The sequence below is a fragment of the Schistocerca serialis genome, chromosome 3 (genome assembly GCF_023864345.2).
Source record: "Schistocerca serialis cubense isolate TAMUIC-IGC-003099 chromosome 3, iqSchSeri2.2, whole genome shotgun sequence".
Lineage (NCBI taxonomy): Eukaryota > Metazoa > Arthropoda > Insecta > Orthoptera > Acrididae > Schistocerca > Schistocerca serialis.
Window position 1 is genome coordinate 203406064 of NC_064640.1, and position 19562 is coordinate 203425625.

At 40.3% G+C, this 19562-nt stretch overlaps 1 protein-coding gene across 4 annotated transcripts in view; it reads left to right on the top strand.

Moving 5' to 3' along the window:
- The window catches only part of LOC126469917 (ras-related protein Rab-3), an 853612-nt gene that overhangs the window by 810808 nt on the left and 23242 nt on the right, over positions 1–19562 (top strand). For all 4 annotated transcript variants that reach the window (XM_050097306.1, XM_050097305.1, XM_050097304.1 and 1 more), the window contains 2 exons: positions 6345–6463; positions 9170–9341. In XM_050097306.1, coding sequence (XP_049953263.1) covers positions 6345–6463; positions 9170–9341 — 291 coding nt within the window. The remainder of the gene's footprint in view (positions 1–6344; positions 6464–9169; positions 9342–19562) is intronic.

The window sequence follows — 19562 nt, forward strand, 5'->3', positions numbered from 1 at the left end:
CGACCACGAGCTGCGGACTGTCCTACATAAAATAGTTGTATATAGGTATATAATTGTACACTCTAAGACAACAAAAAAGATCCACCACGAAGGAGCTAGACAAATTGATCTCATATTCATACTCATAGAGGTACCGATGGAAAATGGAAAACAGAAAATTTGGTTGCCGATGGATGAATGTGTGACGCTGCATTGCAATTTCACAGTGCGGCTGGAAAAGATAGTAAACAGGGGACATGACGCTACGAGAGCATAAAGTCTTTGGGAATTGCATTCCGTGAACTCAGTTGGGCAATAACTTTGCCTCGCAGACAGACGTATGGATAATACACACAGATATCAGCATTTGACAGAGGACGTGTAGTTGGGCTCAAAAAAGCCAGTTGGAGTAACCGGCGAATCACTTGACACTTGAATAGAAGCGATGCCCATATTCATCGACGTTGGCAGGAATGGGTGAACCACGGCTGAACGCAGCGGCAAGAAGGAAGCGATCGATCTAGAGTGACGAGAGAACGAGAGGACCAAGCAACTGTCAGTGAAATACTCAGACCCCCAGATTCAACATTATCATCAATCCGACGTGCAACTCGTGCTTGAGTGACTACGATAAATGGTTCAAATGGCTCTGAGCACTATGGGACTTAACATCTGGGGTCCTCGGTCCCATAGGACTTAGAAACCTAACTAACCTAAGGACATCACACACATCCATGCCCGAGGCAGGATTCGAACCTGCGACCGTAGCGGTCGCGCGGTTCCAGACTGAAGCCCCTAGAACCGCTCGGCCACAACGGCCGGCTGACTACGATAAACATTAATAGGTGGCTCATAGAAAGGGGGGGGGGATGACATTGACCTGTGTACGAGGTGCGGCTAGAAAAAAACCGGACTGATGCTGGAAAAAAACATTTATTTACAATTATTTACAATTTCATGTTATCTCCTTCAATGTACTCTCCTCCTCGGTCTCTACACCGCTCCATACGAATTTTCCACTGTTCATAGCAATGCTGCAGATCATTTTCGGTAAGTCCATACATTACTTCCGTCGCTTTTTCTTTTACTGCTTCAACAGTCTCAAATCTAGTTCCTTTCAAAGCTGACTTGACTTTAGGGAAAAGAAAAAAGTCACAGGGGGCCAAATCAGGTGAGTAGGGTGGATGATCTAAGACGGGAATGTTGTGTTTTGCCAAAAACGTCTTCACTGACAACGCACTGTGAGCTGGGGCATTGTCTTGGTGAAGGATCCATGACTTTTTTCTCCACAAATCGTTCCGTTTTCTCCGTACTCGCTCACGTAGGGTAGCCAGGACGCTAATGTAGTAATGCTGATTCACTGTTTGTCCCTCTGCTACCCAATCAATGTGCACAATCTCTTTGATGTCAAAAAAAAACAATCATCATTGCCTTGAATTTCGATTTTGACATTCGTGCTTTTTTTTGTCGTGGAGAACCAGGAGTTTTCCAATGCATCGATTGGCGTTTAGTTTCGGGATCGTAAGTAAAAAACCACGATTCATCGCAAGTAATAACATTTTGTAAGAAGATGGGATCACTTTCAATGTTTTCCAGGATGTCAGAACAAATCATTCTTCGGCGTTGCTTCTGTTCAATTGTGAGACACTTTGGAACCATTTTTGAACACACTTTGTTCATGTTGAAACTTTCATGAAGAATCTGCCTAACACTTTCCTTGTCAACTCCTGTTAACTCAGACACTGCTCTGATTGTTAAACGGCGATCTTGTCGAACAAGTTTACCGATTTTTTCAATGTTTGCATCAGTTTTTGCTGACAATGGTCTGCCAGTGCGAGTGTCATCACTGGTGTCTTCGCGGCCATCTTTAAATCGTTTATACCACTCAAACACTTGTGTTCGCGATAAACAATCGTCGCCGTACACTTGTTCTAATATTACAAACGTTTCACTTGCAGATTTTCCTAGTTTGAAACAAAATTTGATGTTAACACGCTGTTCTTTCTGTACACTCAACATTTTCCGACGCACAGACAAAACGTCAACTACTTAAAACAGACGTCACGGGCAGACTGAGTGCAGGAGGCAGATGAAACTCGAGCAGTTGGCGGAGCGAGAGTCACGTGACAGGCCACGCGACTTTCAGCCTTATTGCATTCGTTTTATTGTTTCACCAGTACTAGTCCGTTTTTTTTCTAGCCACACCTCGTACACCAGACAAAACGTTTGCAGTGGTGTAGGGCACAATCGAACTGGAATCTCATTGACTGGAGTGGAATTGTCTTCAATGGTGACTACTGGTTCCAACTGAGCCCTGATTACCAGCAAAGATGTGTCAGGAGACGCCCTGCACAGCTGTGGGATACCAACCTAATGTCGTCCGCCGTACGGGCCGACAACCAGGAGTGATGGTCTGGTATGCCATTTCCTTTCATAGTAGCACACCGGTTGTCGTCGGCGCCATCCTTACAATACAACAGTACGTCGACGATATTCTACGCCCCGTTATGTTGCCCTCCGTGGTAAGCCATCCTAGGCTTACATGTCAGCAAGATAACGCCAGCTTACGCAGGGCGAGATTTTCTACTACTTGTCACCGTGCTTGCCAAACCCTACCTTGGCCAGTAAGGCCGCTGGATCTCTCCCCAACTGAGAATGTGCGACGTAACGCGCTCTTTCACACATCGACGGCAGTTCTGCAACACAAATTGTCCACCTACCTCGACACTGCTGCATATCTGCACACGTATCTCCTGACTGCAGCTACTTAAGAGATCTCAGAAAAGCAGTGTTGAAGAAACTGAGATTTCATAACTATACGTCGGAGGCCGCTATAAGTACAAAAAGCTGAAAATAGTCTTGTGAACTCTACAGAATAAATCGGAAATGGGTTGCTGTTCAAATTTCTAAGTTCAAAGGTCCTTTTAAACTTTCATTAGGATTTTTTTTACTTGCTATTGGCGATCGCGCCCTAGCTGCGACGCCTCAAATGTTTGGAGCATCGCGGATTGAGCCCTCCAACCAGATCGGTATTTTGAGGATCTAACGCGCTAATTGGACAGAATTTGGAGCGGTATCCCAATCAATGCCAAGCCCAATAACAGCTTGCATAAGAGGCAGGGGTGGACCAAAGCGTTATTGACTAGCTTAATTAGTGAAGCTCTTTCTCTTCAACAAATCAACCAATTTTTCTGAAATAATAATCATTTGTTTGTCTGTAGATGTAGATCACATCTACCGATTTCCGTTCCATTCGGATAATTCCTTCGTGATGCTTCGTTTTTTATGTCTTAGAGTGAATAATACAGACTCAGACGACTAATTCTCGCGATATCATTAGACAAACAAACTTTTAAATCTACCAGGTTTTTTTATAACCTTTGGACATTACTTATAACCCGCACGTTTTATAGTCCATATGTTCATAAACATTTTCTCCATCTTCAGTTATGTACCTACTAACATTTACCGTATGTATGGCAACTTCAGATCTAATTGCGAATGGCTTAACAAAAAAAGCCGAAATCGGTAGTGGACTAAATAAAATTCTACAGAGCAGATGGAGCGACTTCATCATTAATTTATTGTTACTTTTCTATTTGTCATTTGCGTTCAGTGCCCAGCTAAATCCTTGATTAGAATAACAAAGTGATTGACAGTTCAGTACAGTTCAGAGTCGAAATGGGTGACACTGCCACATCGCAGTAACTCACGCTCGTAATATGCCCACAGTAGTAACAGCTGTGCAGTGCCATAAAGGGTACATTTGCACACTACCCTATTTACGCCTTTTATTCAGTTCTTTTCGCAGCGTCATAATGGGCTTGACATTTCCACTGCCGGCTTCAGCTATTCTTAAACGTTCCACGCACATAAACAACGAAACAGAACCGGAGCTATTAAGACACTGGCCGCAAGTATCCTTTGCTGCTGACTGCTAAGTGACGCCTGAGGTGGCGGGGTGAAATGGCAATGATGAACAGGACAGAAAGTGTGACCCATGTTATTCCCCGAATGGTGTCGCTGTGATAGCTGTTCTCTAAAAACTGGATTTAAATTACTTTGTTGTTCTGATCTAGGAAGCTCTCTCTCACACGCACACACATAATACGGTGCTCTCATCACCAGTCACAACATTTCGCAGCAGCATAGAGGAATAGAAGAAATGAGGAATAAAATATAACAAACATCAAATTTAAGATCGTTTTAAATATATTGACAGCCAGAAAAGAGGAAATGAATATCTTTTAGGTATTTAATAGAAGGAAACACAGACATTGGAAAATAATGCTGAAATAGAAACTTTTCCCAAACTATGTAAGACTGTAGCCGAGGGACTGTTACTGTTGTTATCATAGCTCCTAGGTCGAAATTAATTCTGGAATTCTGGGAAATGAACGTCCTGCCAAACAAAACACCACAGGATACTCTTTCTTTTACATAGTAACCTATGTTGCTTTTCAACACACCCTCATATATACACTATATGATTATAACTATACGGACACCTACCTGAAAATGACTTAAAAGTCCGTGGCGCCCTCTATCGGTAATGCTGGAATTCAGTATGGTGTTGGCCCACCCTTGGCCTTGATGACAGCTTCCAGTCTCGCAGGATACGTTCAGTTAGGTGCTGGAAGGTTTCTTGGGGAAAGGCAGCCCATTCTTCACGGAGTGCTGCACTGACGAGAGGTATCGATGTAGGTCGGTGAGGCCTGGCACGAAGTAGGCGTTCCAAAACATCCAAAGGTGTTCTATAGGATTCAGGTCAGGACTCTGTGCAGGCCAGTCCATTATAGGGATGTTGTTGTCATGTAACCACTCCGCCACAGTCCGTACATTATGAACAGGTGCTCGATCGTGTTGAAAGATGCCATCACCACTCCGAATTGCTCTTCAACAGTGCGAAAAGCAAGAAGGTGCTTAAAACATGAATGTAGGCCTGTGCAGTGATAGTGCCAGTCAAAAAATAAAAAAAACAAGGGGTGCAAACCTGCTTCCATGAAAAACAAGACCGCACAATAACACCACCGCTTCCGAATTTTATTGTTGGGGGCACTACACATGCTGGCAGATGACGTTCACCGGGCATTCTCCATACCCAAACCCTGCCATCGGATCGCCACATTGTGTACCGTGATTCGTCACTCCACACAACGTTTTTCCACTGTTCAGTCGTCCATTGTTTACGCTCCGTACGCCAAGCGAGGCGTCGTTTGGCATTTACCGGTGTGATGTGTGGCGTGTGAGTAACCGCTCGACCATGAAATCCAAGTTTTCTCACCTCCCACCTAACTGCCATAGCACTTGCAGTGGATTCTGATTCAGTTTGGAATTCCTGCGTGATGATCTGGATAGATGTCTGCCTGTTACACACTACGACCATCTTCAACTGTCAGTGGTCTCTGTCAGTCAAGAGACGAGGTCGGCCTGTACGCTTTTGTGCTGTACGTGTCCCTTCACGTTTCCACTTCACTATCACATCGGAAACAGTGGACCTAGGCATGTTGAGGAGCGTGGAAATCTCGCGTACAAATGTATGACACAAGTGACACCCAATCACCTGACCACGTTCGAAGTCGGTGAGTTCCACGGAGCGCCCCATTCTGCTCTCTCATAATGTCTAATGACTACTGAGTTCGCTGATATGGAGTACCTGGCAGTAGGTGGCAGCACAATGCACCTAATACGAAAAACGTATGTTTTTGGGGGTGTCCGGATACTTTTGATTACATAGTGTACATACATTTGCATAATATATGTGGAATTTGTTTCTGCTTCACTTTTAACAGCATACCATGCAGATTTCATTTTATTAGAGACATATTTGTGCATTAAATAGTTAAAGTACTATCACACACAGAACAAAGGTCACACAATTTACATACACGACTTTTGCTCCCTTAAGTACCCGTAACTGACAACAGTGGTGACAGGAATGACATCCAGCCACAAATAAGATAGATTTGCCAAATTTTGAGTGCAGCGAATCCCAAACAAGATGGAGTTATCGCGAAGAAGAAGAAGAAGAAGTAGAAGAGACATATTTGTGCGTGGTCATTTGTCGATATGTTTCTTTCTTTCACACCTCCATACAAGATGTTCCAACACGCTCTGGTAATAGGCCTAGCGTCAAATTTTAGTGATATGTTCTGATTATACATTCATTTTGTTAATTTTCCTCATTTTGGTAGGGGAGGCAGAGACTAATTCAAATTCAAAAAGAACAATTCAATCAAACTGTAGCTGAAAACCTATTTTACATTATGCTTTACTTCATTGCTGACTTAGTAGAATATGTGGCACTGCATTGGAAGAAATTGTCTACTTCCATAAAATCAAACATACGATTATTTTAATTTCAGGACACGGCAGGACAAGAGAGATATAGGACGATCACTACAGCATACTATCGAGGTGCCATGGGCTTCATACTGATGTATGACATCACCAATGAAGAATCTTTCAACAGTGTTCAGGACTGGTAAGTAAACAACACCAGCAAATAAAACAGCCATGTTGTCTGATGGTAAGAATATAAATAGAACTGTCATATCTGTTTGTGCATCAGGCCACACAGTCCTTAAGAGACTTCACTAGCAGTAGGAAACAATACACAGTTGTGACAGGGTTGTTAGCTTGTAACATAAGGAGAACCATAGCACACAACATTTTTCATAATCATGAAATCAGTACGATGTGGTTTTGTACTGTTGCATAATGATATGGTAGGTGCAGTTAAATGAGTCTGATTGCAAGTGACTTTTGACTTCTGCTCTTAAGGACTACAACAGGAAACTAAAGTATGTCAGTTGGTAGATACAGAACACAACATTCCTTCTGTTCTGTAAACAAAGTTCCATGAAAATTATTGTATACTTAAGTTTAACATGATATGAATCTAAAACATGTTTGTATATGTTTCTTATAGTTAAAATTAAATTAAAGACATTCCAAAATACGCTAAAAACTTTAAGATCGTAGCTGTTTTATAGAGCTGCATTGCTGACTGTAAGAGCAAATGTTTTCTTGTTTGACTGAGTGAGTGGGAATGTACTTCAGTTTACCCAGTTATATCTAAACTGGAAAGTAATTTCTTGCTGCTATTTAAACAATTTTCATAACAAGTTGATTCAGAAAACTCATGAAATCTTAAAGAAATTGAAACCATTATCTGTTCGTCCTGAAGTGAACCACATGAAGAATAAGGTCTTTTGAAAAAATCAAACGGATTAATGAAAGTTTTTAGGACTAAAATATAGTAAACTTCAAGACTATGCACGGGTACCACACCAATTTTCTAGTTTTTGCCATAATTTAAGATCAAGTTACAAGAATCTGATCAACCTGAATTATAGAAAAAGAAATCTAAGAACTAATGAAATACCCTTAATGTCAGCGATATGTATCATGGCCAAAAGATCCATTTGTTCAAACATCATTGTTTCCTTTCACTTTCGGAACTACAAGAACAAACAAATACAATATCATGTTCCATATTTGCTTATATTTTTTAAAATGTAGCTTCATCACTATTCCTAGAATTTTGTTAATAGTTATTTGGTTATCGAACCATGAGGCACATCATACATAAATTTATATTCTTCCCTCTGAGGCTAATCCTGTGTATTTTGACCTTACTGAGCATGCAGGATTAGGAATAACTTCGACTTCCAAACAAAAACATGTGTAACATGATAGGTACCTCTCTTCCATTCTGAATCACTGATTCAAATAAATAAATAAATAAATAAATAAATTGGAACGAGGATCATTGTTTTCGTTTACATGTATCTTGTACATGATTTTCCACTGCTTATCACAACATAGGACTTCATGTTCAATTGCACAACTCCACAAATTTTGAATTTTTTACTTGTTTCGATAAAATAAAGGTAAGGTAGACTAGAGGAAATCTGACTGCTGAGTATAAATGATGTGTACATAAAGGTACTACTGTTGATTTGGATTCTGTATGTTTCTGGGGTTTCCAGTAATAGTGCAAATAGTACTGCACAGTCAGAATTTTCCTTTAGTTGTAAATTAATAGGCACAGTAATGTGGACATAAACATTTTGTGGTGATGTAAACCCAATATAAAGAAAACTATCTTATGTATACAAATAAGGTACAATTTACTATGTGAAATAAGCAAAGACCAAACTGCATCCTACACTGTAGGGACGTATTTCAAATGTGAGTGGCAAGGAATCATTAAAAAATTGAATGTTATATTTTTGATTTGCAGTACAACACACTTTAGAATATATAAACCATATCTGTTGCTATCTACGTAGTTTTGTCAGTTACATTGTGAACTACACATTCAAAAATTACTTTCTTGGATCTCTCTCTCTCTCACTCACACAAACACACACACACACACACCACAGAGAGAAAGAGACCCACCATATTCTGTCGTATTAGAAAGAAATTAAGTTGAAGGGATATGTAAGTAATAGCATTGTGAAACGAACTGCTCTAGAAAATTACACTGTAACAGGATACTAATAAACATTTATGATTGTATAACTATTATAAAAAACTCTATTGCCTAATGATGTTCCTAACTAATCAAATAATTTAAAAGCAGTAGGAAATAATGATGCGCAGATTAGTCTCCCTACGATGTTAATTGCTGATATTGAAATGTATATTACAGGCAATGTTTTAACATGTTCAGAATTAAAATCCTGAGTACAGCTCTATGATCCATGGGACATTAGTCAAACTACTAAATAATGTGCTTTATTTAGCCCAGTCAATGCAACACTATGCTTTAAAATTGTGGAGCAAAGCAGGTAACAGTTGCAAGGAAAAGATATGCATAGATCACAAGAGAGTAACATCTGAGTGATGTAAATACAGAAACCATTTGTATGCATGTCATAAAATGAATCATAACAAATCAGTTAAATCACATTCCTTTATTCAGATGTTTGTCAGGTATGTAAACAAGAAAGTTGTGAATTAGTGAACCTGTTTACAATACGTGCATACATCAGTACAGTTATCTTCCGCCCCCCTCTCAATAATGTAAACAATTATCAAATATTTAAGTAAAACGTTTATTAAGTTTATATGATGATTACCCTACTTTCTTTCTTATATGCTTGATGTTAATGACACTGGGAAATGCTTCTAGAGTTCATTCTGCTTATTTTGTTTAATGTCTCCATTTTTCCTGCAGGGTGACTCAAATAAAAACATATTCTTGGGACAACGCACAGGTAATCCTAGTTGGAAATAAGTGTGACATGGAAGATGAAAGAGTAATCAGTTTTGAAAGAGGAAAGCAACTTGCAGAACAACTGGGAATTGAATTTTTTGAAACATCAGCTAAGGAGAACATTAATGTGAAAGTAAGTTGTTACCTTTAATAATTTTATATATAAACGATGGACACAATTCAGTAGTATGTTATACAGGGTGACGCAGTGCTGACTGACACAATTTGGCCTCGAATGTTGTGCATGCGCAGTAGCTCGTATTGAGTGGCAGAGAGGTGAAGCGTAAGGAAGAGGAGGCTTATTGGCAAGTTCTGTGTCCTCCATAAACCGCACAAACTCGATTGCAGTCGACTAGCTTCAAGTGACACCAGCAACTCCCACGAATACGACTAGATGCTGTTTCAAAATTCAAGCACATCGAGGTTCTCTCAAAAACGTGCTGGTATTGGCACAATTAACTGTACTAAAATGACGAAAAACGTGATATTGGTAGTTGAAGAATTTTGCTGTTTTGCTGCTTTCATTTTATAATATCGTCATATGTTAGTATGTAGTTTCAAAGTTATGGCTTATTCAAAATTTATCAGTGAATGACATATTGGCGGCAAAAGCCATCAGGATATACTAAGAAGAAAGACGCTGTCAAAAGCTGTAGGAGTTCTCCATATCGATAGTGTAGTAGTTAGGGGCATGGAGCTACGTTGATGTACTGCTATATTTATTTTTTTTTTAAAGCAGAAAAATGCTACTGTTGGGGCACAAAAAGGCGAATATGTGCCTCTTCAAAAACTCTTATAGAAAAGTGGGGAATCACCTACCTCAGTCCTCGTACCACCTTTCTCAACAAAAATTTCTACTTGCGAATTTATTCGCGCTTTTTTAACACACAACATTCTAAGACCTTTCACCCAGTCCCTCTTTATATTTAAGTCTTCATACTCAGCATCTCCTTCTCACTGCCACTGTCTATGTATGTCGCTCTCCCACTGTCTCCTTTTTCTTCCGTTGATTACATTGTATACTACTGCCATTGTCTTCTCTCTCACTTATCCTCTCTCCTTTTGTCTTTTGTTTTCCACTGTTACTGTCTTCCCGTATCACAGAAGCTCATAAATTCTGGGGCTCCAACCTATTTCTTCTCCTTTACCTACGTGTTTAAAATTTTGGACCAAAATTCTGCCTACCCCATACCTACATGTTAAAGTTCACTAGTCTGGGAAGGTCTAGACCCTCCAAGCCTATGTATGGTGTCTATTCATCTGTGTTTTTTGACATGACCTTTCTCTTCGGCTCCCACTGATATTGTCTTCATCCACCTCTGCCCCCTTCACTGCCACTTTCTCTCTCCCACTATCACAATCTCCTCTCCTCTCTCTCTCTCTCTCTCTCTCTCTCTCCCTCCCTCCCTCCCTCCATCACTATCTCCTCTCTCTTTGTCTCCCACTGGTATTGTCTCCTCTCTCTTCCACTGTCACTGCCTCTTTGCTACTCTTTCTCTGAGCATAAAAAACCGCGAATATGTTCGCATGTCAAAATTTCTGGAGAGGAAGGCGGAATGAGGATTGAGCCAGCTGGTTCGCCACTTCCCTGTCAGACAGGACATGAACATATCCGCTACTTTGTGCATTTTTCTGCTGGTTCCCTTCTTTTCCCTGGTGCAGCAGGGTGTGTTGCTTATATGAAACGTATTGTATAGGTCAATAATGTTTCGACTGTTTACTTATATACTTCGACACATTTGTATACTTTAACACATATAAGAATCAGATAAGTACGCATAATATAAGGTTGAGATAAAATCGTTTGCTTCAAATTTTTTTCTGGATACTTTGCTTATCGATTACAATTCATTAAAAATGCCCAGCTTATGATTTGTTTGTCAAAAGAGTTAAAAAAGTTATCAGAAATACTTTTCCGCCTTAGCAGTCTTTCCAGTCTTAAACAATTTTTGACAGTCGTTTTAAGTTCTTTTCCGATATATTAATGCCCTTTCTAGCCAATTTCATGCCACTGCAGAACCACCTTGGGCATATTTCTATACGTGTGAAGTGTCCATTACACAGAGACAGTGAGACATACAGTTTTATCAGTGAACGAATTCTTACTAAAAACGTAGTTCGACGATCTCAGAACTCTTTTGATCACCATAAAACACTTGCTATGTGTTCACTACTTCATCTAAAACTACATTACGACTCAGACCGGATATTACGTGCATATTTTAGGTGTATAAGCGCAGAAAATTTTAGCTTATGCATGTCGGTAACGGATAACGCAATCGGAAAAAGTTTCAAGATTTCCCAACATCATCTTAAGAACATATGGTAAATATTTCGACGATTTGACATGAATATAAATTATATAAGTGGCTATCCCTACAACTGATACTTTTGCTACAAAATAATTATGTTTTTTCGGATGTATCTTTGTAAGTAATCCATGGCAGGACTCGTGCAGAATGAAGCGTTAACTGGGTGTACACTTGCTGTTTTATTGCTATTAAATGAAACAATGCACACGTTATCATCTAACATCATCGCTGTCCAAAATAAGACTGCTTAAACACTAAAGATATAACAAACATCACTATTCTTTATTCTGATATATATATATTCTGTAAAGACGTGTTTACCACATAAAGAACGCATTTCCTGACTCATCTTTATTGGACTTACTTTTCTTGTTTTGATGAATACTACCAGCTCTGAAAGTATTCGACACTTTTTTGAACATCATCATTACATATTTCAGTCGCATCCTGCTAGTGAAGTCCCCACAGAGTCCGCCCTCCACCCCTCTTGTGCGTAGCAAATGTGTGAGTTCCTAATGTACCAAACTGCTGAGGTCATCGGTCCCTAGACTTACACACTACTTTAAACTAACTTACGGTAAGGACAACACACACACACACACACACCCACACACACACACACACACACACACACACATCCATGCCTGAGGGAGGACTCGAACCTCCAGTGGGAGAACCCGCGCAATTGGTGACATGGAACCTCTAACCGAGCGGCCACTCCACGCGACTTGTGCGGAGCAATAGGGAAAGTGAAGGTGTAACAGTTGCTTCTACTTTGCGATGAAATATTTAGGGTGGAGAGGGGAGTGAAGATGGCGGCCGAAGTGTGAGTGCGGGGGGTAGACGATGAGTCTGGTGAAGAGCCCATGTAGTGTCATCACATAACATCACATACTCGCACATCGCCAAGTCACCTTGGGAAATCTATGACACTCCAGAAGAGGATTTATGATGTTGGGGATATGGTGTCTGAATCGTTGAACCATTGTTGGCAGTTCAGCTGTATAAGATAATGACACAGAATCGGTGAACTCCGCTTCACCATATATGATCGCCAGTGAAGCTTGAAAGTCCTCTGAAAGCACTGCAAACACCAAAAAGCACCCATGGAAGGGCCCCTGAGCATTGTCCACCATGACAGATCAGCAACGTCTTAAGTGCGTGGTATAACTACTCCACCAACCCTTTGCTCTTTTAATGGTAAGTGGTGGTGAGAAAACGTTTTAATCCACAGAGGCTATACAATTCTTTAAACAATGCCGACTCGAATTGCCATCCTTGGTTCGTTGTTATGATGGCAGAACGACGAAACCACGAGCTCTATACATGAGCAAAAGCCTTAACCATTGTCTCAACTGTAGTGTCCAGTATAGGGACTGGCTTCACCCAGTGCGTGATGTGATCGACAGCCGACAACTATACTTGAATCCACCAGAATCAGGCAGCCGAAGGAACCAATCCATTTGTCCATACTATAAACTGTCCTATGGAATGTCATAGTGGTGGAGCTCTGGGCTAGCATGCCTATCTGTTTTGCAGCATTGGCACAGAATGTAGATGTGAGTCCACATCTTAATCACGCTTCACATCCTGCCAAACAATGTGACAGGTTGAGGAGATTATTAAACATGAGTCATCTCATCTGTGACGCAACCAGCATTCGAACTTCCCTGCGATATATCGCACCAGACTTGTCTGTCCGATTTGGGGAGTCGACAGCACTTGAAACGAAGGCTGATCAATGTGTTCTACAGAAGTTCTTTGATTTTTATATCTGTCTCCTGCCCTGATGCAAGTTCATCGTAGGGAAGGGCATTGATTCTTGATAGCAAGTCTGCCACTCCATTGGCGGCCCATTTAATGTGTTACATGTTGATTGTAAACTGACTTACATTGTCCAAACTGTGAGAACGTAGTGTGTGTGTGTGTGTGGGGGGGGGGGGGGGGGGGGCAGTCCTTTGTGACGTTCTGTGCGGCCTCTGCTAGGGGTTTTTGATTTCTGAAAATAGTGAAGGGCCTACCCTTCACTTCTGATTTGAAATAACACACTCTCTTGTACACTGATAACAGTTCTCAGTAAACTCTGTAAGTTTCTGAGAAAAGAACTGTAATTGTTGTTTAGCTCCAGTGACCAACTGTTGAAGCACTGCACCAATAGCTATGTCGCTCACATAGGTACTGATAGATAAGCAAGCTTCACCTACGCGATGTACTAGAGTCAGCCTGCTGGAGGGACAGTTTGATGTTATCAAAGGCCCTGAGCATTTTGTAGTCCACATTAGCATTTGATTACCAATTTTGTTCTTGCCTGCCAGTGCGTCTCTGAGAAGAGCTAGAGTTGCCACAGCCTCTGGCAGATGGCGCCTATAAAAAATGTTGTTCCCAAAAATCTTCTTAATTCTTCGTGGGTTCATAGCCGAGACAGAACTCGAATCAATGCTGTTTTTTCTGAGGTGGGTCAGACCCCAGACAAATTAACCACGTGTCACATACTGTATATATGACTTCTTCCTGGCATAGCTGTCACTTGTCCATATTAATCTCAAGGCAATGACGATCAAGGTTATAGAACAAAGGGCGAAGATGTACCTAATACTGTACTAGAGACACCACAAAAAAACAAAATATCATCGACGTATGAACAACAAGAAGGAAGAGTCTTAAAATTTTATCGACAAAGTGTTGCCACGTCTGCTCGACGTTTTTTACACCATATGGCGTGAAAACCAACTCATACAACATAAGCAGTTTAATAACAGCTGTCTGAGCCATGGGTATCTGGGGTTACGCTTTTTTTGCAATCGATTACACAGAAGACAGGTGCCCCTGCCGAGGCATGAGAAAAATGCAGAATGTTGGTAGTGGGGCCCCTGTCTGGTGCCATTTATGCATTTAGCGAATGGTAGTCCCCACAAATTCTAAGAGACCTGTACTTCTTGGAGACCAAATGTGTGGGCGCCGCGTAGAAAATGCTGAATTTTTATTGGCTAGTATGTTAAGAAGCCAATCAAATCATCTCGAGCACTTCTATACTCACGGTATTTCTAATGTAATCCAATAGATTACCACATATAATTTCGACCAGAAATCTCGTAATTCCGGAACTAAATAAAATTTAATGAAAACAAAATACGATTTCTTTCCACATAATAAATAACTAATGAATTTAATACTCAACGTCCCTTCTGGCTGCCTCCTACAAAATTAAGCTCACTCGGATATACGTCACAAATTCCCCTATTGCACAACAACTTTCTCACCCACACATTAACGTAGTTTTAATACAATATCACATTCTCACTTTACGTATGTCCTCCCTTCGCTCTATGTCTCTTCAAAACACTCACTCAACTAAAACACGATGAAATAATAATTTTCCAAACTACTTTTAATTATCAAATAACTTACGGCTTTGCTGCCGGGTGACGTCGTCGACCACCGCCGATATTTCGACAGGAGCATACCCTGCCATTCTCAAGGCACAAATGCAAGGAGGATGCAATGTGCAAGAGAATTTAATACCTCGGTTCACAGAGGAGAAACAAGGAAGATACCACACACAGAACAAGTAACCGTAGAGTCAACACACAACCAAAGATAACCACATCAGAAATACCGATGGAGACTATTAATCAACAGGCGAGGTAGCACTAATTCTGTCCCTCTGTTTTTTGATGAGAGACAGAGCCGGCTTCCAAGCAGCATTTAAACAAAATCCACCATCTCTGTTTATAAGGTTGCTTGATAGTTTGATTTCAACAGTTTCCTTAATAACACTATCCCAAAAGCTCGACGTGCAAGCAAGAATCTCCGTGTTGTATTCCATAGGATGATCGGTGTCAAGGCAATGTTCCGCAATAGCGGAGTTGCTCGGCTGTTGTAAGCGTGTGTGACGCTTATGTTCCACACACCGGTCTTCCACAGTCCTGATTCTCTGACCACTATATGACACGCCACAACTGCAAGGAATACGATAGACACCAGCTTTACGCAAACCAAGATCATCTTTTACGGACGCCAACAGGGTCTTAATCTTAGAAGGTGGTCGAAAAACACATTTCACATCATATTTCCGCAAAATACGGCCAATCCTGTTGGAAATGCTTCCTGCGTAAGGCAAAAATGCCGTTGACTTAGGTGCCACTTCGTTGCTATCGTCACTCACCCGTTGCACAGGAGGCTGATAGCGCAACAGCCTCTCACTATAACCATTCCGACGAAATGTGGCTTCGAGATGTGATAGCTCAGCTGCCAAACTGAGCTGGATGGTGACAACTATCTGCGAGCTGATCGGCGGTGCTCAAGGACGTCACCCGGCAGCAAACCCGTAAGTTATTTGAACATCCGATTCGCCGGGAAAAATTAAGGTCTCACATACTTTTAATTGCGTCAGAAATATGTGGTAATGAAACTAAAGACAATTCCAGAAAATTTGGTTATATGAACCTATCATCGTGGTTGTAGTTTCATTTTATACTATAGATGAACACATTTCAGTCCCTGGCTCAGTTTCACAATGCCAGCACGGTTATTATGTGTTTTAGGTAAAAATTTATATCTCTAAAAGTATTAAAGTTATGATTTGAAACTTTAGCAGTTTGGTTTTATTATCCATAGAATTTTGTACACTCATTATGAAAAAGATCGATTAACATTTAATAGTACTACTTCACATTCATAAACGTACTGCGCTACACTGCTCGCTCGGCCCAGTAGCTAGCGTCACTTGTGCCAGCGTGAGAACCAAAATCCGCTCTCCTCCCTGCTTCCCGGCAAGATACACCTTCAATGCAAGATTGCAATTCGTAATAATTTGCTACGTTATAGCTGGACTAACCTTGCCCTCCCATTTTGAGCCGAATACTCTTGTAGACAGCGAGACTTCGTGGTGGAGGCACGAAGTATACAGTTGCCGCAGTTGTTGTTGTTGTCAGTGTTGTTATATATGTTGCTGTTGTCACTAACGTTGTTGTAACTTGTTGTAAGAGGGCAATGTGGTTGTGAGCATTCCTCTAGCTCTTTTGTAACGCCAGTAGTTCCTCTTACAATTCTGCCTTCACTGTGCGCAAATTCATACGTTCCTGTGTCGTATCTTCAAATTTCTTCGTCATGCTGTGGACATCTTGTGCGTAACACTTTGCCGTCTCGTACAAATTTATTCGCTTGGCGCCGGCAGCGCTAATTCGGATTACTTGGCTTGTCGCCGGCCGTTTGTCACCTTTCCATTGACGGCAAGCTTCAAACACATTGACATTCGGGCGCTTTAATTTTTTCGAAAATCTTCTATTTTGTCGTATCGTTACAGAAACTCGAAATTTCTTTTCAAGTAATTTCTCTGAAAGTTCTACTCCGTTAAAATAATTATCCATGTAGAGGTGATGCCACTTTCCATAAGAAGGTGTCAATAGTGCCATTACTGTTTTTGCTAAAGGTTGTCCAGCGCCGGAATATATCTGGAATGAGAAAATGTATCCCGTACTCGAATCACACAGCATCCGAATGAGTATGCCATATTTCGTAATTTGGGACGGATTCTAAACTTTAAACTTTAACTATCCACGCCACGGTATCACTCCTTCATCAACTGAGATGTTTTGACTTAGATTAAACATTTCTTTAAACTTCTTGGAGAAATAATCAATTACGATTTGCACTTTGAAAAGCCGGTCGGCATTATCGGTTTATTGTTGTTGTCAGAAAAATATAAAAATTATAATATTTGTCTGAATCGTTTTGCGAAATATCGGAGTGTCTGTCAACGGATTCGTTGACCAGTAATCAACGATCCTTGCTTTTTTTACAATTCGCATAAGGATAGCAAGCCCTAACCATTTTCTACGTTCGTGTCCCGTAACGTCGACAAATATGGCATTTTTTATCCAGTTTCCTTCTATTACAATTTTGACTGTAATACTTATTGGTTTCATTGCTAATATATACAAATAGATCGTTCCCAATACCTGTTTAGTCCCGTCAGTGTGTTCAAGAATCTTTCCTTGACATGAAACTGGTGGGATTCGATTTTTATGCAACTTCACTGTGCTTGCATTGGCAGCGTAGACTATAGGAGATTTCACTTGTTTGGAAGTTCCATTTTTCGTCGTGAAGTATATAAATTGTTTGTTGCAACAATGTGATGTCTTTTTCTGACAATACAGAATTTTCTTCGCTACACCAACGCGACCAGTATCATCTTCAAAACCTTCAGTTTGTTCCATGTATACATCATCTTTGATTACACAATTCAGAAACGCTATTTTGATGTCAAACTGGCCGAGCTTCATTTTCTCAGTAGCAGTCGACCGGTTTGCAATAGCATCACAATGTGTAACAGGGCTGAATAATTCTTCGTAGTCAATTCCCTGCCTTTCTACATCTCCTTTGGCCACAAATTGGTCCCTGAAGCGAACTTACATTTTCCTGCAATTTTCTTGCATTAGACTCATCATTTTTGCAAAATCTGTGCCTCACTTGGACGCTCAACCAATACCTAAGTATTCTTCTCTTTCAGGGACTTCAACTTTTCATGTATGGTCTCCAGTCAGTGACCTCTACTACTAGATTGCAAAGCTTCAGTATACAAACTTGGGCCCTTATGCCTGTTGATAGGAGTTCCAGCCTGTACACATAATTTCGTTTTGGCATCAATTTTGGTTTCTTCTTTTCGCATCTGTTTCTGTATTTCCCACTTAATACTTGACTTCCTCTGGAATTTACCAGTGTATCGCAATCTTCTTCCTCTTCACTTAAAACTTCTGTCCTCGTGTCATTGCTGACATTTTCTGATACCTTTCTCTTATTGGAAGTCTGTTTAAACTGACTCTGTAAACAGATGCACATTGAGCAACTTCAGATTCAGGAATATTTCTTCAGCCTTGAATTTTACATTTTAACGTAGTACCACCTTCCTCTGAGATAGAATCCAGGCTCTTAAACCATCTCTCTCATTCATATACTCAACCAGATGTCCGCGCACACCGTTGTTGTCAAACTTTGAACGAATGATTCTTTGCATTTTTTCATTTTTCATTCAACTTTATATGAATTTTCCCAGTTCCCTGTCCACGAGCCAACATGCTTACATCTCTTTTCTGAATTTAAGTCTTTCCAGGAACAGCGAATATTGCGTATAATGCAAAATATTATTTATTCATAGTGACGAGATTTGTGGTACTGTCACAATACTAACTGTCGACTTCAACACGGTTATCAAGTGTGGTACTAAAAACATGTGACAAAATGCATTATCCTTTTCAGTCTGATTGATGTGACTATTATTGTCTGCCTTTTACATCGAACACTCTGCTGACCAATAGCTACGTGCCCACTTTTCCTGTTGCATGTTGAAGATTTTTTTTTTATTTTCCACTATAGTCACTTTAATTTCACTGAATTTGCGTCTTAAGATATAGCTCTACTGACAACTACCAAACTAGCAGTACATCAATAATGTTACTCCTGTGAAAGGATTTTAACTTTTGATCTTGACTCTGTGTAATAGAAAGATATAGGATGGTTTTTCATTTATCGAAAGATTCCTGTAAGGAAACAATAGCAAAAAAAGGGAAATCAAATTAATGTTTGCTTAGTAATAAAGTAAACTGTAATTGTGTAGAAGGAAACGGTCGCCAGCCTCATTAGGCAAAGTTGTACCAAGTACTAGCACGGTTCATAAAGAAGGATACTATTGAGATTGACTTTACTTGATACAGAAGTTATGTTTTCCAGATGAGACACCAAGACCTATCCCAGTAGTTTGGCATGAACAACACAGAAGGAATATTAACCGTTTTTGCAACAACTGGGTCTCAGTAACACTAACCGTATATTCAAGCCAAATGCTACTGATTATTGTAAGTAAATAATTACTGATGGTTGAGGAATATTAACTTGGAACAGAGGTTCTTTTATCAGTTCAGTTATTGGAAAATACAGTCCTTGAAACATTTATCGTGTAATTTCATTCTCTATTCCTATTATTATTTGTATTTTGGAGGCGCATCTACATCCTTAAACTATTTAGCTGAAATGGAACATGTGGT